Consider the following 24,641-nt stretch of genomic DNA (forward strand, 5'->3'; position numbering starts at 1 on the left):
GTTTAAAAACAAACCATAGATAACTTATCAATTGAAATATAATAGATCCAAAATGTATTGTTATCCTATCCAATGAAGATCTGGAGGATATTTCTAGAGAGGAAATATCAAATGTCATAAATTAAAATAATACGAACCTTGGTTTAGGTAGATCAAACGATGTACCGGGTGTCCCAATAAGAATGGCTCTCGGCCATATCTCAGGAACCGTTTATAGTACAGCTTTGATAAAAAAATATTTATAACAAAAGTTGCCTCGGGAAAAGCCTGGAAATTATTTTCATAATTGTAAGTTCACCGCTAGAGGGCGTAATTGAATATAAAAAATTAAAAAATCAAAATTTTACAAAATTTACCTAATGAAATGGCACTGGAAATCCAATCATCGTATTCTTCATAAAATTCTGCGCATATTTGATTTCACAAGTTTAAGTCTACCTTTGCAAATAAGAGGTGAGGGTGAGTGGGAACCTTCTTATGAAAAAATGGCTGTAAGTCCGGTTCTACTAAATCGAATTTTGCATACTTGGTCTTGTTGAAAACAGCTCTTTTTTGTCAATATAAGTATCTTATTTTTGAAATGGCATAATAAGTAATATGCAAGCTAGGAAGCGTTATTTAATAATTTTCAGAATCTAGTTTTCTTTGGAAAATATTAAATATAAGTATGGGTTTTTAATCCTGTATTACAAAATTAGACCCAATTAGCAACATAATACCGAAAACCGCATGTCGATACCTTTTTTCTATTTCGAGATATCTTAAGAAACGTGTAAATTTTAAACAACTGTTAATGTCACCGGTAAACGAAGTTAAGGAAAAGTAGTGTACTATGGAAAAAACAAAGAAACATTTTCCAGATGTTAACATATATAATTAATTAAAACAACAATAAGACAAACAACACTATAAAATAAAACAAAGAAATAAAAGAAACTATTTACTTAGTGACGACCTAAATGTTCAAATTGTTGCCCATCATTTTCGATGAAAGCATTTACTCTTTCAAGAGTAGATTGAACAGCAGTCTCAATTTCTGCTTTCGCCGTGCTTTGAATGGCGTTTCGTATTCTCTAGATTCTAGATAATGTTTTATCGAGTAGCGGGCCTAGCGGCAAAAACAAGGTCTTTAATCCGTCCCCATAAATAAAAGTCTAAAACAGTTAAATCTGTTGCTATCCAATCTACTCTTGAAAGAGTAAATGCTTGCATCGAAAATGATGGGCAACAATTTGAACATTTAGGCAGTCACTAAGACTAAGTAAGTAGTTGCTTTTAGTTCGTTGTTATATTTTATAGTGTTGTTTGTCTTATTGTTGTTTTAATTAATTATACACTTTTACATCTGGAAAATGTTTATTTGTTTTTTCCATAGCACACTACTTTTCCTTAACCTTGTTTACCGGTGACAGTAACAGTTACGTTTAAAATTTACAGATTTCTTAAGATATCTCGTGATAGAAAAAAGGTATCGACATGCGGTTTTCGGTACTATGTTGCTAATTTGGTCTAATTTTGTAATACAGGATTAAAAATGCATACTTGTATTTAATATTTTCTAAAGAAAACTAGATTTCTAAAAATAATTAAATAACGCCTTTTAGCTTGCATGTTACTTATTAGGCTATTTCAAAAATAAGACACTTACATCGAAGAAAAAGAGCTGCTTTCAACAAGACCAAGTATGCAAAATTCGATTTAGCAGAACCGGACTTACAGCCATTTTTTCATAAGAAGGTTCCCACTCACCCCCACCTCTTATTTGCAAAGGTAGACTTAAACTTGTGAAATCAAATATGCGTAGAATTTTATGAAGAATACGATGATTGGATTTCCAGGCCCTTTTAATTAGGTAAATTTTGTAAAATTTTGATTTTTTAATTTTTGATATTCAATTGCGCCCTCTAGCGGTGGACCTACAATTATGAAAATAATTTCCAGGCTTTTCCCGAGGCGACTTTTGTTATAAATATTTTTTTCTCAAAGCTGTACTATAAACGGTTCCTGAGATATGGCCGAGCGCCATTCTTATTGGGACACCCGGTACAGTATGATTAACAGACTTCCTCAAGTAGCCTTAGAATCATTGTCAATACTATTTAATCAAATATTTTAGTCATTCAGTCAATAGGTTTAGTCATCATCCAATCATATCGACAACGCATCAGGTCATCATTCTACCACTTTAACTAGCTTTGACCAAGGTGTGAAAATCAAATGTTTGCCACCTAATACAACCAGCTGACTTTAAGCGATGGATTAGGGAGTCATTAAAACATTCAAAGCCTATTACACCAGGCGATCATTTGCACACCTACATGAAACTTTGATAAAAAACAATAAGCACATAAAGCAACACTTATAAGCATTTCCATTGCCCACTATACCACCGAAGCTTTACAATAACGATAGGAATTTACTAACAGACAGCATTACGTTCCATGTGCGTCAATACCCCTCGAAAAATGTAAAATTAACGTGTTGCTACTGCATTTTTTTTGTAAATATGTACTATTATTAAGATAACGAATTTATTCGATTTGACTGATGCACTGATAACTACTGCTCCGACAAAAAATAGTGAAGAAAGTAAACATGTTCAAAAAACTTGTCAAATAAAGCTTTTGGAATAATATTGATATAGTTTTAACATATCGGTTATCTGCATGGGAAAGTACTCGATAAGGTACTGAAAACAATAAAGTTAAAATTAGAAATTGTCATTGATCTTAAAAATAGAACAAATTTAGGTAAATATACATTCAAAATAAATTTTCATAAATTTTCTTATCTTTAATAAGAAGTATAACTAAGCACAACGTTTATTAAACATTTATGATTTTTATAGTAATTTATGTAACTTTAGAGTTAATATAAATATAGTTCAATATTTTATAAACAAAATACAATATTTTTGATCAGGAACGTCTTATCTGAATTGCGATTTTAAAGTGTATACTTTTACCTTACCCATTTTAACGTGTCGAAAAGCCAAACGTTACCTTTTGTCTATTTTTTTAAATTCTTTGTCTTGTTCATTTACGACTCGGTGGCTTAGGATCACACAAACGTAACTACATTTTGTTTTATTTTTTTTATTTTTGTGTACCGACATATCAGGGGTTGAACGTTAGTGGGGTGATACGTAGATATTTTCCTTCTCACAGACATCTTTCAGTGCGTCACAGTTGTTCGATTTCTTTCTAAGGCATTAAGTTGGAAGTGACAGAAAAAAAGGTACGTCCGTGATTAAAATCATTTATAACGTTAAGGGCCTGTTGTTCGAACGCTAATCAAAAATGATCATTATCAAATATTTAATTACTGTCACAACTGTCAATGTCAACTTTGATTTTGTTGCTGAAAACATAATTATTGATTACAATTATGAAATTAGTTAATCAATTATGTTAATAATTGTTATGTTAATTGATTAACTTATCTCATAATCATAATCAATTATGTTTTGAGCAACCCAACCAAAGTTGACATTGACAGTTGTGACAGTAATTAAATATTTGATAGTGATCATTGTTGATTAGCGTTCGAACAACCGGCCCTAATTGTAGTTGTTGATAAATGGCGCTATAATCGAACAAAAAATTATTTATGTATTATCTATACGACTATAATCTGTATAATTTATAAAACTATACAAATCAAAGATTTGTATAGACCAGCGTTTCCCAACCGGTGGGTCGCGAGCAGATTTCAGGTGGGTTGCGGCGTGGCTCTGACAGTAGCTGAGTGACGTACAGAGTACAGAATAGCGTATCATCATGGGCGAGGGATGGGTCGCGAATATGAAAAAATATCAGAAGGTGTGTCGCCAGACATAAAAGGTTGAGAACCACTGGTATAGACCTTTTTATAAATAAAATAAACACAATTAATTTGTTTTTATACCAAATTACGATTACGATTCTGACAATTGTCAGTTTTAATTAAAATGTCATGCTATGATATGATTCTCTCGACACACTGAAAGACTCAGAAGAACTTTAACCCTGGATTGCAACACTTATTTTTTAAACTCAATCTGCTACATAGGGGTACAATGGTACCCCAAATAAAATCGACCTAAAATATTTATATATGTATGTTTTAAGAACTTACGACAGAAACAATCTTAAGATAACATGTTAAGAATTTATTTTGTATACAAAAATATTTTATTATATTATTATTCACAAGTTTATTTTCATATTTTCCACACCCACTACTGCAAATTGGTGTAACTTACAAACAAGGTTGGGGTACAAGTGTACCCCAGGTAGCATTCCAGGGTTAAATTATATTCGGATACATATGTAATAGGTAAATAATCAGTAAATCGATAAACCTAAATCTTTTTTTTTTCGATTATAGCGCCATCTATCAACAACTGGAATAACTGTTATACATGTGCATGTATCACGGACGTGCCTTTTTTCTGTCACCTGCGTCACACTGAAAAAGCCCCTGAGAAGAACCATATGCATTTGCAAATCAGAACACTAAAGCAGGTGGGCATACGTTCATGTAAATCTTAAATAATTTGAAGTTTGATGTCTGTGCACAAAAATACCTAAAATATTAAAAATAATGTAATTATGTTGTGTGATCTTAATTTTTCGGACTGTCGTGGTACTTTTCTGTGTGTCCCGATCGTAGAATAACATCATGGCTTCGTAGCTATGCGAGTGGTTTAATCAGTCTTCGTCGCCTTCCTTCAGAGCTATCATCATCATCAACCCGTACACGTCCACTGCTGGACATAGGTCTCCCTCAGCTCTTTCCATCTTTCTCTGTTTTGTGCGGCTTGCATCCAGTTGCTGACAATACGCTTCAGATCGTCATCTCATCTGGTTGGTGGTCGCCCTCTGGTTGGTGGTCGCCCTCTGCTCCGTAGTGCTTCTTCTCGTGGACTCCACTCGACAATACGTTTTGTCCATCGATTGTCTGACAATCTGGCGACGTGTCCTGTCCAGTTCCACTTTCGACGGCGTCCGTTGTTTTTGTTATACGACGTATTTCTTCGTTTGGGATTCGGTTCCTCAGGGAGACACCCAACATCTGGCGCTCCATAGCCCTCTGAGTTATGCGAATCTTGTTCACTAACTTTTTTGTGAGTGTTAATGTTTCCGCTCCATAAGTGAGTACAGGCAATACACACTGGCCAAAGCTTTTCTTTTTCAGGCATATGGGTAAGTCCGATTTAAATACATAGCTCAGTTTACCAAACGCTGTCCAGGCTAATCCTATGCGACGTGGGAGTTCGCACGTCTGGTTATCTCTTCCCAACCGAATTTCATGTTCCAAGTACTTATAAGATGCAGTCTGCTCAATATATATCCAGTCCATCAACAACAATATTTGCGTCTTTATTTAGATTAGTCATTATTTGCGTTTTGTTGATGTTAATCTTTAGTCCGACTTCTAAGGAAGCGTGATATAACTTGTTCTTCCTTCTGCCTTCTTAAAAGTGTGTTCTAAAAGGGTTGTGAACAGCTTAGGTGAGATGGTGTCTCCTTGCCGTACTCCTCGCTGCATACAGAATTTATTAGTTTGTTGATCAGAGAGTCTTACGCTTCAGAGCTATAGTGAATAAAAATTATGATAACCATAACAGTGGAGATGTTAAGTAGAGAAGAGAAGAATATTTTTGTGCAGTCTCTATTTTAAACATGATTAAATAAACGTTTTGTTCTTTTTGCGTATTTAATAAGAGGGGAAGACTGCCACAATAGAAAGGAGTGGCGATTAGGAACGGAAAGGCGTAGAACGCTATAAAACCGATATAATATATATTATATATATATATATATATATATATATATATATATATATATATATATATATATATATAACTAAAGTTTCTCATTTAATTGCATGTTTTTTACTTTCAACACACAGTTAACACATTGCAAAGATGACTTAGGTTAATTAAAACCGATTTCATGTTTTTTTCTTGTATTTGATACCTTTATTGATATTTGATACGCCATTTGATTACTTTATGACTATTCTATTTTTGAATTTAAGGACAATAAAAATGATTTAAGCAATACTTACCCTTTACACGCTTTTAGAGGTACAGGTGGACATACACGAGACTTCAAGCAATTAAAATCTAGATTAGAAGTAGCCGACGAAGCCTGTAAGGCCCAGAAGCACTTTTCTAACTCGCAAATATCCTGTTCCTCCAAGTGGGTTACTCCAGCTAAAGTTTGATAAAAGGTGGGCGTTTCCAGTTCTGAGCTCAGTGATACGCATGGATTTGATAAAAGCCTAAAAATAATTGTTCAATTAGATGTATTACCCATTATGAATTAAACAAGTTTTAATTTATGACATTTTTAAATTCATAGCCAGTTTCATCAATATTTTATACAAATACAAAAGGTTTATTTTGTCAAAAACAGAATATTACAATATACAACAGAAAATAAATAACATTGTTAGACAAAAAGGATCTTCTCACGATTATACAACCGATCCACGAAGTCTACCACATAGACATTTGCGAAAAGACCCAAAGGAGAAGTAATATTTAATATTACATATATATCGCTGGTACTTATGATTAATGTGATTCCTAATACATTTCCAGTGAAAATAATAACTCTTTCATAAGTGTTGGCGATACAATTTTTTTATAGGCTTGTCCACAAAGATTATAACTCCCAAAATATTTATAACGAAAAGATTTAGTTCATAATAGATGCCGACGAAAACAATTATTTCCCTTTCTGTTTCTGTTTCTACCGACGAAAACAATTATTTCTGAGAACTTTTTAGTAATTATAATTTTCGAGGACCCACAAACAGAAATTATGTTTTTTGCTGATACTCCTCAAAAAATAAATTTTTTCGCTAACACTTTATTAGGGATTATAATTTTCACAATCATATAATCGAAAATAATATTTTTCGCATCGTTCATTGAAAGTTCTACGTTTAACGGCATTTTTCGGAGTTATACTTTTCGTAGACGCCGGCGATATACAAATTGAGAAATTTCTCATGGTTGGTATGGGCCTTTAGTGAGAGCGACAAAGAGACATGTATTTATTATACATTTAAAACGGGCTAGAAGATATACGCCGGCAAAGCGAGGTAGCTCCAACAACCCACTTCGTGTCGTAGGTTTCTCAACACAGCGTTGCCAAAGTAGGTTTAAAAAAGAAAATAACAGAGTAGAAAAAATTTTAATATTTAACTTTTTGTAAACGAATATAATAAACAAATTATTTAAAAGAAAAAAACTTAAGTAAAAAATATTGTTTTCACCCATTTAAAAAAAAGTGGGTGAAAAAGTTGAATTATATTTCAACGTTTTCACATTTTTTTAAAACGGATGAGAACAATATTTTTTTATTTAAGTTTTTTTCTTTTAAATAATTTGTTTATTACATACATACTATTAATGAAATAAAAAATTTTAGTAGTTCCAAAATGGCACAAATTCTAGGCATCGGATAAAAAAGTTTATTTGAAGAAAGTGTATTTTTTTGTTCTTCTTAATGGCGGTACAGGCTCGTTTTTTTAATATTGTGTTTAATTACAGAGTAATTTCCACATACATATTAATATATTTTTCAAATTGGGCTCTGTACTGCCATTCTTTATTATATTACGAATACGTGTGCCAAATATCTCGAAAAAATATTCAAAATTACAGCCGCAATCTTGGAACGCGTTTTTGCTACCTGTTGATCGCTACTGTTTCCTCTTAATAATTTAATTTAGTTAAGTTGTTCTTGTAATAACATGTTTCTTATGTACTTTCTAAAGTAAACCAGAGACAAGTTTTTTATTCTTGTTGGCTGCCCGTTCCACATTTTGACAGCTAGATAAGAAAATGATTTTTGGAAAGCCGCAGTTCTGTGACGCGGAAGAAGAAATGTTCCAGTGTCCCGTGTAGTATGTATTTTAGACAAATCTGAAAATTTTTCTTTTAAATATGGAGGTTTCCCAGTCTTAACAATTTTGTATATAAAATTATACATGTGTTGCCTTCTTCGATAAACCATTTTGAGGATGTTATGTTGATTAAGGTAAGAAGTTATATGGTGATTATATGGAATTCTATATGAAAATCTTACACAACTATTTTGGATTTTTTGGATTGACTTTTTAAGTAACCAAGATATAGAGTCGCCATAAACTACGTCACCCTAATCAAATAGGGACACGACAAGAGTCTTTTTTTACAGAAACATTGTCACAAAAATGTGCAGTAGTAAGACAACTATTAACCTGATATCTTATCAGATAAGTCCTACAAACAATTACCAACAAAAGTCTGAAAATGGTCTTGAGCATAAATAAAAGAAACCTCGAAGAAAAAGTCCAAGAAGCAATCAATATCCGTTAGGAAAATCTGGTCTATAATAAATAAAAACTATTATTGCTTAAACGTTTCGAAATCTTCACCATTTTCAATAAGCAATTTAATTATATAAACTACTTAACATGTTGACGGACAGAACGTCTATAGACGTCTAATTTCCATTGATGTAATGCGACACAACGTCTATAGACCACATTTTTCAAATAACGAGTTGTGATAAAAAATCCGTAGATTACATGCATATGAAATGTGACACGATATCCATGGTCGTCGTCCATATGTTTACAAAAAATGTTAAATACCTTATTGTTTCCATAAACTTTACCTATAAGCGCTCAAAGAAATTCAGCAATTTCCCTATTCTACTTTGCAAAATTCATATAGTGGCACTACACTTGCTTATACATTTGACGCACTGTCCGTCAACGTGTTAAATTGTTTACCAGTTTGCGATGGAATGCACTGCATCAGGTAAGTTTATTTTTAACATTAAATCACCCTTAGATAAATGATTTATTGAACACAAAATAAATATATTTTTTCATGTACAAATACCAAATAATATGTTCTGACAGAAGCGAAGAAAAAGGGCTAATTTCAAACTCGAGTAAAATTTTTACGTACAAACGTTTCTAAACCACAATTTTAACGGAAACTGCATAAGCTTTCATTTATATGAAGCGATACATTAAGTGTGCCCAAAAAAAGTTATACGTCAAACAACAAAAAATAATAATAATTTGGGACTTTAAAAATTTCGATAGGAAATTTAAATCTCTACAACCGAAAAAGAGACGACAAAGGGTACATAGGTGAAATATCCTCACTCCCAGAATTAATTTTTTTGTTCATTTTTTTAAGTTGTATGTGATTAAATATTAACATACAGGGCAATTTTTAGCTCACCACCCCCTCCCCCTACCACTAAAAACGTAATTTTTTATTCTTATTATTTTTTTGATGAGTTGCAATCAATTTAAAAATTTCAAAAGTTCTCGCGCATAATTGGGGCTTTTACATAACTTATCTATTTTTTTTTATAGACCCGTAGGTGTGTACGTAAGCTAAAAATGGACTTTTTTCGAAAAAGCGTATAACTCATTTTTTTGAGATGGATGCATATCTATTTTTTTATTTTGTGTATCTTATCAAAAAAATAGGTTTCTGACCTTTTCCAGATTTTTCCGTAAAGTGCGCCACCTTTAAAAATGCGAAAAACGTTTTTTTTTAAACTCACAAAATACCTTAAAAACTCTAAAAACAGTTTTTTGGGTTTTAAAGGTGTTTCGCCCAATTTTTGAATGATTTAAGTATTTATTTACTTAAAATTATACACAGGGTGTAACAAAAATACAGGTCATAAATTAAATCACATATTCTGGGACCAAAAATAGTTCGAATGAACTTAACTTACCTTAGTACAAATATGCACATAAAAAAGTTACAGCCCTTTGAAGTTACAAAATGAAAATCGATTTTTTCGAATATATCGAAAATTATTAGAGATTTTTTATTAAAAATGGACATGTGGCATTCTTATGGCAGGAACATCTTAAAGAAAAATTATAGTGAAATTTGTGCCCCGCATAAAAATTTTATGGGGGTTTTGTTCCCTTTAACCCCCCCAAACTTTTGTGTACGATCTAGTTAAATTATTATTGTGGTACCATTAGTTACACTCAATATTTTTAAACCTTTTTTGCTTCTTAGTATTTTTTCGATAAGGCAGTTTTTATCGAGTTGCGGCTTCTTTTTTAATATGTTTACATACAAATTTTATGGGGGTTTTGTTCCTTTAAACACTCCAAATAATGTTTGTGTACGTTCCAATTAAACTATTTCTGCGGTACCATTAGTTAAACACAGTGTTTTTAAAACTTTTTTGCCTCTTTGTATTTTTTCGACAAGACATCTTTTATCGAGATGTGGCTTCTTTTTTAATATGGTTCAAAATATACCTAAAAATGTAAATCGTAAATAAATTTTCATATTACTACCTAGTCTCCATAATTATACTTAACCATATCGTCGCTGATTTGCAAAAAGGTGCCAAGTGACATTTTATTCAAAAGAGGAGTTATGTGCAAAAATGATAGGTACGAAGGTTCTATCTATTCTGTAAAAAAGGGATCAAGTGCATTAATTACTGTTGTTCAGATAGTCTCATAATTTTTTGGTGCCAAGTAACATTTTTTTTAACTAGTTGTGTAGAAAGGAGCTAAGTTCCACTTAGTAAAAATGTCACTTGGCCCCTTTTTGCAAATCAGCGACGATATACAAATATGTGGTGGATTTGACAAATATTCAAAATATCTCGATAAAAACTGACTTTTCGGAAAAGTACTAAAACGCAAAAAAGTTTTAAAAACATTGTGTTTAACTAACGGTACCACAATAATAATTTAATTGGAACGTACACAAAAGTTGGGGGGGTTTAAAGGAACAAAACCCCCACAAAATTTTTATGGGGTGTCAAAATTTCACTAACTTTTTTTTAAGATGCTACTACCATAAAAATGCCACATGTCCATTTTCAATAAAAAATCTCTAATAGTTTTCGAAATATGTATTAGAAAAAATCAATTTTTATTTTGTAACTTCAAAGGGCTGTAACTTTTTTTTCTGTGCACATTTGTACTAAGGTAAGTTAGGTTCAATCGAACTATTTTTGGTCCCAAAATATGTGATTAAATTTATGCCCTGTATTTTTGTTACACCCTGTATAATATATAAAAAAACCTTGATTTAATCTATTTTTAAATCTATAAAATGGAGAAAATCACCCAAAACCCCTAAAAACAGTATTTCGGATTTTTGAATGTGACGCACCTTAAGAAAAAATCTGGAAAAAAATCAGAAATATATTTTTTGATAAAATACAAAAAAACACGATATGCAGCCACACCCAAAAATAGTTACAGCATTTTTCGAAAACAAAAATCCATTGTTGGGTTATGTACACTTAACCTACGGGTCTATAAAAATCAACAAGTTTTTTTAACCCATCGAAAAAAAAAACGGAAACGAAAAAATGACGTTCTTGCTGGTAGGGGAGAAGGGAGGGGTGGTGGCTAAAATTGCGCTGTCTTATTTTTTAATCTCACAAAACGTCAAAAATGAAAAAAATTGAATTCTGGGAGTGAGGGCATTTTGTCTATCTTAAAGGGGGGTGCCATTTACACATATCTCAAAAAGGCAAGGCTCTATTTGGTAGCACCAACAGATTATCTCGTTTTTTGAGGTCAATTAACCATATGACAATAAAATTCATTCAACGCCTTAGTTCCTTTTGCTCCTGTTTTTTTGACAGTCAATCAAACGCAAAACTCATTTTTCAGAATACGAAGAATCTGGTCAATATGTAGGGCCACAAACAAAACGTTTCCTGGCATAAAATGAGGCTGACAAGCAATCTAAACGTTCTAAATACTGGAAGTGTTTATCATGAACATAGGTAATTAAAAATCTATTGTTGTATTGTTTGTACGCGTTTCCGAGAACTAATAAAATGGTTAAATTTAATAAATACCTCATTTACATTTTTTAACCTATGATAATACTACTTAGAAAACAAACAAAACAAGGTTTTAAATTCTAGAAAATCAATAAGAAACGAAAGTTATTTTAACGATCTAAAAATAAATAATTGCTTATAAGAACTTAGTTATTAAGTACGAGGATGGTCCAATAAGTACGTAGCATATAACAAAAAAAAAAAATGAAAAGTGGCGATTTTTGTGGTTTTTCAAATTTGAAAAACTTCTCATAAAACGGTTGGAGCTGAATATCTTCATAGAGCGCAATTGAATCCCATACAAAACCATAGAACATAGTGTAGCATTTTAATTTTTCTAGTAATAACTACCCTCAAAATTTTGATTGTGCTCTGCCAAGACACATCCATATTTGATTCATATAATTAATTTCGTCTGTGTTTGAACTAATTAAAAAGTACGAGTACTTTTGCCGTGTAACCCATTTAGTGTCCTAGACACAGACGCACTTTCTATATCCAAGTACCTATTAAAAATGTTTATATTAACATTTTCTAAGTTATCTGGATATACGGTATAAAATACTGCTAAGACTTTGGGTATGTTGTTTGTTGTGCGATGTCAAGTACTTTTAGTCTTTTAGATACAGTTTTGTGGCGATAACTCACATATTGCGGTAAGACTTCTTTTTTTGGATCATATAATATAGAAGGAATTTGTTTTTCTAGAGTTTTACCGCCGGAGCTGCATTCAAAAAGCTACACCACCAGATGAGGATACTTTTGAATCTAACCGTGAACGTGATAAATAAAAAAAATGTGTTTTTACATTTGTATTTTAATCGTAATCTTACAAAAATAACTACCCTACATTTTATATGACCTATTTGGATGGGGTAAAATGATATTTATATAAGATTTCGTTTCTGAGGTATCAAGGCACTTCTATAACTGTAGATAAAGTTTAATATCAACTTACCATTTTGATAGTATCGTAGACTCCTTTTTATATGTGATCCACGCCCTGAAGTCTTCGAAGCTAACCTTATCTTGATTACTGAAAAGCGATATGACAGTTCGGTCCCCAGATGCGTTACTCGATTTACTATCCGGAGGTAGACCTCCTTCTATTTGTAATGCAGTCTTAAATTCGCTCCTTGTGAGATGAGTGGCGGAATCGTTACAGTAGAGAGTCCATAAGAATCTAAAAATAAAACAACAATGGTCAACAGCAAATTACAGTGGAACCCCGATAAGTCGGCTCCCGATAACCCGGACCGATTTTCATCAGACAAACATTTTAACAATAACAATGTATGTATCTAATATATTTGAGAGATACTGGGGATAATTTGAACTATACGATAGTAAAAATGACTCATGGCACACGGTGGCAGAGCGACGTTCATTATCTCGGATTACCGGAAACAACAGGCACCTGTTATTCCTTTATTTGTTTCAAACTGTCTTAGCATTGTTTAACACTAGAAGCACCAGAGCGGTCATTTTGACTGCTTTCTATTTTTGACCCTCTGTATTACCTATTCCTAGTTGTTTTAGAAAGTTGATAATTTAGGACTTTTCCTAGATCTACTTGAGGATTATAATTCCTACTTTACAGGTACTTAGTGTAATTACTTTTTGAGATGTGTTAATATATACCTGGAAGCACCAGGGCGGTCATTTTGACTACTTTCTATTTTTGAACCTCTGTATTACTACTTATTTGTAGTTATTCTAGAAACATAAAAATTTAGGACTTTGCTACATATATTTAAGGATTACAAGTTCTCTTTTGCAGGTAGGTACTTAGTGTAATTACTTTTTGAATATGTTGATGTCTACCTAGAAAAAATGCGGTCTTTATTACGGAGGAGAAGTACCAGGTCTGAGCGATGATCAACAGATAAATTTGCACTTGCGTCGGCAATATAGAACCTATTTATAGAGAATTGTATATTTTGCTACACCTACAACTAGCTCAAATATATCTATCGACGAACAGCTTTTTCCCACAAAGGCAAGATGTCACTTCACCCAGTACATGGCGTATAAACCCGCTAAGTTTGGAATCAAATTCTGGCTTACAGCTAATGTCTAGTCCAAATATTTATTGCACGGATTTCCTTACCTATGGAAAGATGAACAACGACCAGACAATCAACTTCTAGGGGAACATGTAATTAGCCGTCTAATGAGCCCATTTGTAAATAAGGGAAGAAATATCACGACACATAAAAAGTATTACGAAAGAATACCAGCATTACTGGAACAATAAACCGAACAAGAAAGGATACTCCTCCGTCAATAAAAACGAAAAGATGGAATTATACAACTCAAAAATGTTCATACACGAAGACTTGAGCTAACCAGGGAAACCAGGTGTACCAGATAAAAATGATCAAAAATGTTTTAGTGCTGAATTCTCTATACTCATAACAATATTGAAATAGGCATAGACAAAAAGGAGAAACCTAAAACCACTACTTACTTCTTCTTCAAGTGCCTTCTCCTAGTCGGCGGTTGGATATCATCATCACTATATTTACTCTATCTACCGCTGCTCTAAAGAGTTCTATAAAACTGCATTTAAACCAGTCCCTTAAATTCTTCAACCATGACACTCTCCTTCTTCCTATACTCCTTCCGCCTCTTATCTTTCCCTGTATTATCAGTCTTAACTTTTCATATCGCGGTCCCCTCATTACGTGTTCCAGATATTACAAACATACAAAATACGGAGTAGACGTTGTAGATCAGATGGCCATACAGTGCTCAACCAAATCAGCTTCAAGAAGATGGCCGTTGCAGGCTTTTTTAATATTTTAGATATGGTAGGAAGAAATGCTTGGATTCTGTATAAGGAATTTACTGGTTGTCAAATATCTGGGAAAACTTTCCTACTTCAGTTAGCAGAAGAATTGCGACAAGATCATCTGACTAAGGGCAGGGCAATATCAACGGAAACAAATCAGAGATACAACACCTCAATCAAATAATAAACGTAGGCAGTGACAAAAGCTACAATATCTCGGGCATGTGATGCGGAGCGAGAAGTATGGCATCCTATGACTCATAATGCAAGGAGGGGTAGATAGCAGAAGAAGCATCGGAAGAAGACGAATTTAATGGCTGAGGAACCTGAGGGAATGGTTTGGATGCAGCTCAAAACAACTATTCAGAGCTACTGACTTAAAAATTAAAATAGCTATGATGATTGCCAAGCTCCGTAGCAGAGATAGCACCTGAAGAAGAAGAAGTGGAAAACTGGGAACTAAAATTAAAATAAAACATGTGAAAGTCATATACCTATGTAAAAAATTTGTGTGTAGGTCTTGTACAAGCAAAATTAAAAAAAATTTGGTACTACAAATGTTGTACACTTCGCGTCATATAAAACTGGTACACTTTTTTTTCCCAATGTAAACCTGTGTTCAGACTGACAATTATTGTTCGTGAATCACTTCGTTGTTGCCATCACAGATAACGGAATTGCACTAAATCTAAATACAAAAAAATAACGTTTAAAATTTATATTTCGAATTGTAATACAGTAGAGCGTCGATAATCCGAACTAATTGGTAAAGGGGTAGTTCGGATTATCAAATTGTTCGGATTATCGAACATATGTTCAAAATACATGCAAAGCTCATAAACATAGTACATGTGTACATACGTTTTAGTTACAAGGAATAAAACACCAGCATAATAAACAAATATATTGTATGTATTTCTGCATAAATAAAACAAAAATCCGCCGTCATATTTTGCCCATATTGTCATATTAAATCCAAAAATTCGGTACGCGATCACATTTTTTAAGTTTATATTTTTTTGCGTTCGGATTAGCGAACGTTTGGATTACCAGGGTTCGGATTATCGACGCTCTACTGTACATATATTTAAATTACACACTTGTTCACTGTAAAAGTTATTCATTTTGTATTAATTTCAAATTAAATTTTTAATTTTTCCAGTGTGTTTTATTTATTCTACACAACTTAATGCAGTTTTGTCCTACAATTTACGAGAAACCAATCACACCTCTCGATTTGACATTAAACATAATAATTTAAAGTCATGTCAAGATTTATTATCTGCCATTATTTTTGAATTGAAATATTTTCATAAATTATAATAAAACACGAATCAATGTATGGATACTTAATTGAGATGACGGAAAATTACAATTGTTTTAGTTTTTAGTAAGTATATTAAAAAATGCGGTCTCTCGCACAGCCCCGTTTTTACCTAGTTTGATATAAATATTCTCGTTGAACTGGCAACGTTTCCCTAGAAATTGGAATGACACTTGTGACAAGATCAACTTACACAACTTGAAAAACACGATTTTCGGTTATAAGAGTTGTACCAGTTTTTTTTGACGCGAAGTGTACGTAAATTGTGCTTAAATAATTAAATAATTTATTTAAATTAACTAAATGTCTTTTGTTAGTGGGTACTAACTCAATATAGTTTTTTTTTTCAATTAAAAAAACGATATGAAAACGACTGGCGATAGACAATTATAATACCCGTCATCTTGACCGCTCCGGTGCTTCTAGGTATGCAAAAATGTTGGTGCTTCTAGTGTTAAAAAAGACTAAAAGACTATTTAAAAAATTCATTTTTAAACAATGATCTTAGTCTCCACTGTTCTTAAATAACATAACATCGTTCCGATTGTGACCGTATTCTGTGTAATACAGTCGTATTTCAATTATAACGGAGTTTATCTGTAAGTATACCGTATTTTATTAATTTTTACCATATTCTCCGGCTAACCCGGATGGGCCGTAGTCCCGATTAATCCGAGTTATCGAGGTTCCACTGTATTAAAACAGTTTAAGTAGACTACATAGAGTGCTCAGCACAAGAATAAAGACACATATCGACAGATCAAAAAGGTCATAGTCTGTCTAAGTAGTGTCTAGTCAAAGGACTGTCTCATAAGTCGACCACTCACGGTACTGCGATGCCATTCGACAAAATTGTCGATGATATCAATTCTGTAGTAATGGAGCATACAGTCCAGTCTCTCTGCGGTCAAATTGTAACGATGTTGCTGGATGCACGGTCACACACGATAAAAATTTTTGTCAATTATTCGAATTCGACAAAACTGAACGACGCTGCAGTATCGTGAGTAGCTGACTTAATACTGTTACGCTCTATACTCTATACCAGGGGTGGGCAAAGTGAGGCCCGCGGGCCACATGCGGCCCTTTATACATTTTTTTGCGGCCCGCGGAAAAAAGTAAATTGTTTTCAAAAAACTAAAAAGAATACCGTAAGGAAGCTAGGGCATCCATGCCATTTCGTTCGTTGCAATCCGTGACTGCACGCCGGGGTTTGTCCTAGTTGGGTCAGAGAGAGCAGCATATGTGCCTCCTGATGAGAGACTAATAAGTTTCGAAACCGGTAGGGGTGCTTGCGGCACTCTTTGATTGAACTGGAATAATGATGCGGCTGTAGTTTCGTGTTGCAACGAAATTGAAAATGGTTATTCATTTTTAAATTATTTTCATTTAATGATTTCTTTAAAATTATTGCTAATATTATTACGGTTGAAAATTTAGTAGTAACGTTTGTTGAGTTTTGGTTGTTTATAACCGATTATTTTGTCCTTGGAGGATGTATAATTTGTATGTTTGGATGTATATGCTTTTTGTGTGAGTCAGTGAGAGAAGATTTTTGTTGTAGAGTTTTTTGTTTTGAACGCCTTGTTAGCAAATCAACAACGTTCATTCTTTTTAATAAACATTTTTGAGAAAGCACTTGAAGCCTGGTCGGCGATTTGGATTCCCAGTTTTTTTTAATTGAAATGGTACTTTTTCAATCCTTTGGTGGGATGTACTGGGAATTCTCTCATTGAGGTATCCGTTGGTGTGCTGGAAATTTGGGGCACGTAAAGATTTGTCTTGGAAAATCCTCTAGAGATTAATTCGATGTTTATTGATGGCCAGGCTGAGAGTCGTGTAATAGACCCTTTTGTATGTTAAAGGTAAGCTGAAGTCATTTTTGTTCAGTTTATTGGTTCTCAGTTTTAAGAAGTTAGTTCAGTTATTTTTATTTTCTTTTTCTTTTGCTAGGGTGTTCCGGTATTCAGTAATTGTATGTATTTATCGATCCTGAGGCTTTAAAGAAGTAATAGAAGTACATTTATTTACCAGATTTACATTTATTCAGTATATTGGAAATAATAAATTTGGCAGATTTATTTAGAAGTTCGATATTTGACGTGACATTTTGACAAAATTTAAGGAAGATTGCAGTGTGTTTATCCAGGCAAATGATTTTTTTTTTATTGAAGGAAATAAGGACGGTAATAGATTTTATTTTATTTTATGGGAGAAAACAAGAAAGAACAAGGTACAATTTAGATTGGGTTAAGGGGTCTAAAAAGGGGACTAAAATACAATGACTTTTATATTTATGTGAAGGAAACAGCTGGTTCTGGTTTATTTTTTTTTAATTAATTACTTACTTTTGTTCTTATAAACTATTGAAATCAAAATTAATATTTGTATGTAAAAAGGGACTTAAAATTTTGTTGACATTATATTCTCTATAGTTATCTAGTGTTTTATTTGAACTGTCATGTCTCATGCTCATCTAAATCAAACCAACTAATTAAAAATAATAATTCCGACTGAGAAATAGCTGTGGTAATATTAATAAATAGATATAGATAATACAGCTATTAATTGACACTTTCGCAGCGGGTGATTTTTCTGCAAATTTTCAACATAACGCGGGGAATTATTTGAGTTTTCGGCACAGAATTTTGTCGGCTCCCTCAATGAAATCCATAAAATTTCAACAAATGGAAACGATATTTTTGAACTAATCAGTAACTGTTTTTAAATTAACCCGTAACCACCTAGTAAGTGTAACAACCGACGGGGAACCAAATTTAAGAGGAGCAAATATTGTAATGAAAACTTAAAGGTTACGTTCATAAACAATTTCTAGAACAGGTGTTATGCAAAAATGTTTTGCAACTAGACAACGTCATTTCAATTATAACTAATATTGTTAATTGTATTCGTTGAAAATGATTAAATCATCTTGCATTCATAGCATTTTTGGAAGAGTTAGAAACAGAACATACTGATGTCTTATACCACAATCATCTTCGACGGTTAAGTTTAGAAAAGATTCTTAAAATATGCTGTGAATTAGAAGAGGAAATTGCTTTATACGCCAGCCAATGAGAGCAAGAACAGGATATTACCTCCGAATTATATCCCACTGCACGGATTTTAATGAAATTTTGGGAATAACCTCTACTTATCTCCTAATTCAAAGTCTACCCTATACCGACGTGCGCTATTATCTTGGGGGCGGTTCCCATCCCTTCAAGGGTGTGGAAAATTTCTTGGTCAAAATAACCACGGAAGTCGCTAGAGAACGTAATTCTATTGTATAATTTTTTTTTGAAAACTCAATACTTTTTGAGTTATTCGTGGTTGAAAATTGGCCATTTTCATTGAAAAATTACACCTTTTCAGACGGTTTTTTGCGAATACCTTAAAAAAACTATGCATCTAACTAAAATAACTATATAAAACATTTTTGTAGCTTATAAGAAAACGAAGAGATTCGTTCATAAATCTTCTAGTTATAATACAAAAAGAGATAATATGGTAGGTGAAAAGAGTTTGTTTTTTGGTGCATGCTCAAATCAGTGTATTCAACTTGAAATAACAGAGAAACGATCGATTTTAGGTGTATAGTGGTACAAATACCTTTTGTAGTGCTTGAAAAGATCTTTAAAATGAATAATATTAAATGTCGATTACATTCAAACTAAGTGAGATAGTCATCAATTTTTTGCAGCCTGTATTTTAAGAAAAAATGTGAAGTATATTTAACCCCTCATCCACCAAAATTTAAATGCATTGTTTTCCTTACACAATACCTTTTATTACAGTGATAGAAATATGTTCTATGTTCAGAAAGTTGGACGGGTTTAAAATAAATGGTTTTTGAAAAACATAAGATCAAATTATAGAGTGCATTTTTAAATTTTCTTAAAAATCTTCATTTTTCTCCATGTAACTTGTAAATAATAAGAAATACAGTAATGAAAAATAAAAACAAAATTTTTATCTAAAAAACCCTACATTTTTGTAAAGTATCTTGTTTTCGTATCTTATTATCATTTTCGAGTTATATGGAGAAAAAGGAAGATTTTTATAAGAAAATTTAAAAATGCGCTCTATAACTTGATCCTATTTTTTTCAAAAACCATTTATTTTAAACCCGTCCAACTTTTTGAACATAGAAGTAACACTATAATAAAATGTATGTACAATAAAAACGATGCATTTAAATTCTGGTTGATGAGGGGTTAAATATACTTTTCATTCATTTCATTTCATTAAATATACTAATTTTTTTCTTAAAATACATTAGTCATCAATTTTTTTGCAGCATAATATCTCGCTTAGTTTGAATGTAATCGACATTTAATATTGCTCATTTTAAAGGCCTTTTCAAGAACTACAAAAGTATTGGTAGCATTATACATCTAAAATCGACCGTTTCTCTGTTATTTCAAGTTGAATACACCGATTTAAGCATGCACCAAAAAACAAACTCGTTACCTTCTCTTTTGTAAATTACTCGGCGATTCAGAAACATATTCCGATGTGCATCACTTTACGCTTTGACAGACAAAAAAAAAAAAAGAAATTGGAAATAAAAGTTGTCAAAACTTTAAACGCGATTTTTTCAAAACTACTTTTTTCAAAGGCGGTGGACATTGTAACTCAAAAGCTACCTACTTGACAGATCCACCTGAAATTTTTCATAAATTTTCTTTAGACATTTCGTGAGGCAACTCTGTCGAGATATTGTTTTAGAGATATTTTTCAAAAATCGTTAAAACTAAAAAACTCGAGAGCGTTACCTCAAGAAGAAACTCATGCTAATAAAATATTTTTGAATTTTTTGTTTCATATATGATCCAATTACGAGTTCTGATGTTTATTGCAAAAATTTTTTTTGAGGTGTCTGTAAAAATTTGCTTCCGTTTGCTTATTTTTCAATATTTAGTCTTGATTTTTTTTAATATTCTTTGAACTGTAATAAATATGTTTATTTAATTTAAAAATAAAATAATTCTACCATGGTTTCAAATAAAATTCAAAAAAAGGTGCTGGAAATGTTGATTTCAAACCATAGATTAGTAAAAAGTTAAAAATTCGAACATGTTAAGGTAACAAATATTGCGGCCCTCTTGTGTCCCTTTCTAAAAAAAGTTTGCCCACCCCTGCTCCGTACGCTACTGATCTCTATTCTAATGGCCAATCACCTGTCTAGACTAGAAAATATTCAAAAAGCAGGTGTCTGTTCGAGCCTCCTTATTTATGTTTTAATGTTACTGTAAATAAATTAAAATAGTGTCAAAAATAACTGAAATTTTTTTTCTGTTTTCTGAAAGCGGTAAAATGTATTTTGAATTAAATAAATTACATACAAATAAATTACACACATATTTCTTGTTGTGTCAATTAATTTGATTAAAAATTTTTTTGTCACTCTGAATAGGGAATTGAATAACTTTTTAAATGAGCTAGCACACCACCCCTATTCTCATTAAAAAAATCATTAAGAGGTAACATTAGCGCGTCATCAATATTTTTGTTTTTTGAAAGTTCTGCGAACTTTTAACAGCGTGGCAACAGTACGTCGGCAGTAGACAGTGACACTATACTATCCAAAACAATAATTACCTAATTGTCTAGTCAGTCAAATTCGATTTCTTGTTATAGATAATCTATTTTTAATAGTTCCAATGTGACAGAACATCTAGACGTCATGGGATAAAAAGTTTATTTGAGAAAGTGTATGTTTTTGTTCTTCTTAATGGCGGTACAGCCATGGCGATAACGTCACTAATACGGTATATAAGCCAAAGACATAACGTAATAAATATAAACATCGACCTATTTCGGGATTTGACTCCAAAATTGCTCATTCTCGAAAAAACTGAATTACATATTCCATAATTTTGCCTTTCACGGTGTATTGAACGCGCACTCATCCTAAAGGAACTTTGACAAGGATGTTTCGAATATTGTGCACAGGAAAAGAGTATAACAATGTTGTTAAAGAAAACCAAGCGGATGAAGCAGTACGCTGTCGAACTGACCCGGGTTATTAGGCCAGGGTAATAAGACAAAAATATACCCTGTTCGTGACACTTCAGCAGACAGGGTACTGAAGCGTTTTTTCGACAGGTAATACCTATAGGAACAAATTGTAACTATTTCCTGCGTAGGATCTGGCGGCCATTTTTATTTATAAACAATTAACTGTCAAAAAATGGCATTTTTCCCTTTTTTTTTTTCAAATCAATGGAAAACAGTGAAACTTATGATTTTTTTAGTACAAATATCTTTAGAGATTATGGAAAAAGCTTTAAAATGACATATTACAAAGTTTGATATACTCATTTATTGTTAATATAATTGCGAAAAAAGGTCGGAATTGCAAAAAAAATTATTTTCGCAATAACTGCTGTAAAAGTTAGTGTACAGGTTTGAAATTTTTGTCAAATGAGGGTTCTTTGGTGCTTAATATGTGATAAAAATTTCAACTCGATTCATTCAATTGTTTAAATTTTATTCGAATTGTTTATCTCAGTGAGCATTTTTTTTTGCACTAACATAAGTCAGAAAAAAATGACGTTAGAACCATTTCACAGGTGTCAAATGGAAGAGCATGAACTATATTTTCAACTTGGTTTAAAAAAAGCGAATAAAAAATGCATTTATTAGTAATAAATAATTGTGCAAAAGTATCGTAAATCTTTCCTTATAAACTTTTTGAATAACTTTTTCCAAAAAAATTAACTTTTTTACCCTGTTTTAAGTGCACAACTACCAAATAATGTTATTTATATCATAATTGATAAAAAATTGTAATAAATATATATAATTTCTTATATAACAAAATAAAAAGTTTATAAGGAAAGATTTACGATACTTTTGCATAATTATTTATTACTAATAAATGCATTTTTTATTCACTTTTTTTAAACCAAGTTGAAAATATAGCTCATGCTCTTTCATTTGACACCTGTGGAATGGTTCTAACGTCATTTTTTTCTGACTTATGTTATTGTAAAAAAAATGCTCTCTGGGATAAACAATTTGAATAAAATTTAAACAATTGAATGAATCGCTTTGAAATTTTTATCACATATTAAGCACCAAAGAACCCTCATATGACAAAAATTTCAAAGCTGTACACTAATTTTTACAATAGATATTGCGAAATTAATTTTTTTTGCAATTCCGACCTTTTTTCGCAATTATATTAACAATAAATGAGTATATCACACTTTGTAATATGTCATTTTAAAGCTTTTTCCATAATCTCAAAGATATTTGTACTAAAAAAACCATAACTTTCACTGTTTTCCATTGATTTGAAAAATAAAGGGAAAAATGCCATTTTTTGACAGTTAATTGTTTATAAATAAAAATGGCCGCCAGATCCTACGCAGGAAATAGTTACAATTTGCTCTTATAGGTATTACCTGTCGAAAAAACGCTTCAGTACCCTGGCTGCTCGAGTGTCATGGAAAAAACCTTATTACCCTGGACTATATGACGTAATTTTTGAGTTGCCATTAAAGAGCGCAAATGTACAATCTTTATTTTTCAAAGTCCATCAAGGAAAATTGGTTAGGATAGCCGAGTGAGGGCAAAACACCTCATGTGATGGTGATACGCTGACGTAGCAGGTACGTCAGCGTGTGATCAGCCGTCCGCGTGTGTACTATCAAATGTTCAAATTTAAACTTAAAAAATATACTAACCCATTGTTACAGTTAAAAATCCTTTAAACATTTTTCGAATTTAATTGTTAAGAGGAAACAGTAGCGATCAACAGGTAGCGAAAACGCGTTCCAAGATTGCGGCTGTAATTTTGAATATTTTTTCGAGATATTTGGCACACGTATTCGTAATATAATAAAGAATGGCGGTACAGAGCCCAATTTGAAAAATATATTATTATGTGGAAATTACTCTGTAATTAAATACAATATTAAAAAAACGAGCCTGTACCGCCATTAAGAAGAACAAAAAAATACACTTTCTTCAAATAAACTTTTTTATCCGATGCCTAGATTTTGTGTCATTTTGGAACTACTAAATTTTTTTATTTCGTTAGTAGTTCCAAAATGACACAAAATCTAGGCATCGAATAAAAAAGTCTATTTGAAGAAAGCTTATTTTTTTTTGTTCTTCTTAATGGCGGTACAGGCTCGTTTTTTAATATTGTATTTAATTACAGAGTAATTTCCACATATTAATATATTTTTCAAATTGGGCTCTGTACCGCCATTCTTTATTATATTACGAATACGTGTGCCAAATATCTCGAAAAAATATTCAAAATTACAGCCGCAATCTTGGAACGCGTTTTGGCTACCTGTTGATCGCTACTGTATCACCTTAATTTAAATTACAATCACTATTTTATTAAATAAACAAGTTTAAGTAATTTTATTTGCTAATAGGTATATTAAAAGTGCCATGCACCACTTGAATCTAACTTTAACCCGTGAGTAATGACCCGTGAGTAATGAACAATTACTCACGGGTAAAGTAATGGGTGTTATTATCTATTCAAAAACAGCGAATAATGAGCATATATTATTAAACGGTCGTAGAAAAAGATAATTATTGAGTAAAGAGAACTAAATAATGAAAAACATTATTTTAATATCAAGAAAATATTATTATGTGTTAATACTCACTAATGGTAAATTACTTTTGTAAATAATGTAAT

The 24,641-nt window shown here is 32.0% G+C and overlaps 1 protein-coding gene across 3 annotated transcripts in view; it reads right to left on the reverse strand.

Annotated features, from left to right (window-relative positions):
- The window catches only part of LOC126879484 (ubiquitin carboxyl-terminal hydrolase 32), a 249,433-nt gene that overhangs the window by 102,280 nt on the left and 122,512 nt on the right, over positions 1–24,641 (reverse strand). For all 3 annotated transcript variants that reach the window (XM_050642522.1, XM_050642523.1, XM_050642521.1), the window contains exons 3-4: positions 12,808–13,032; positions 6,055–6,270 (exon numbers count right to left, since the gene is read on the reverse strand). In XM_050642522.1, coding sequence (XP_050498479.1) covers positions 6,055–6,270; positions 12,808–13,032 — 441 coding nt within the window. The remainder of the gene's footprint in view (positions 1–6,054; positions 6,271–12,807; positions 13,033–24,641) is intronic.

The sequence above is a fragment of the Diabrotica virgifera genome, chromosome 2, assembly GCF_917563875.1.
Source record: "Diabrotica virgifera virgifera chromosome 2, PGI_DIABVI_V3a".
Lineage (NCBI taxonomy): Eukaryota > Metazoa > Arthropoda > Insecta > Coleoptera > Chrysomelidae > Diabrotica > Diabrotica virgifera.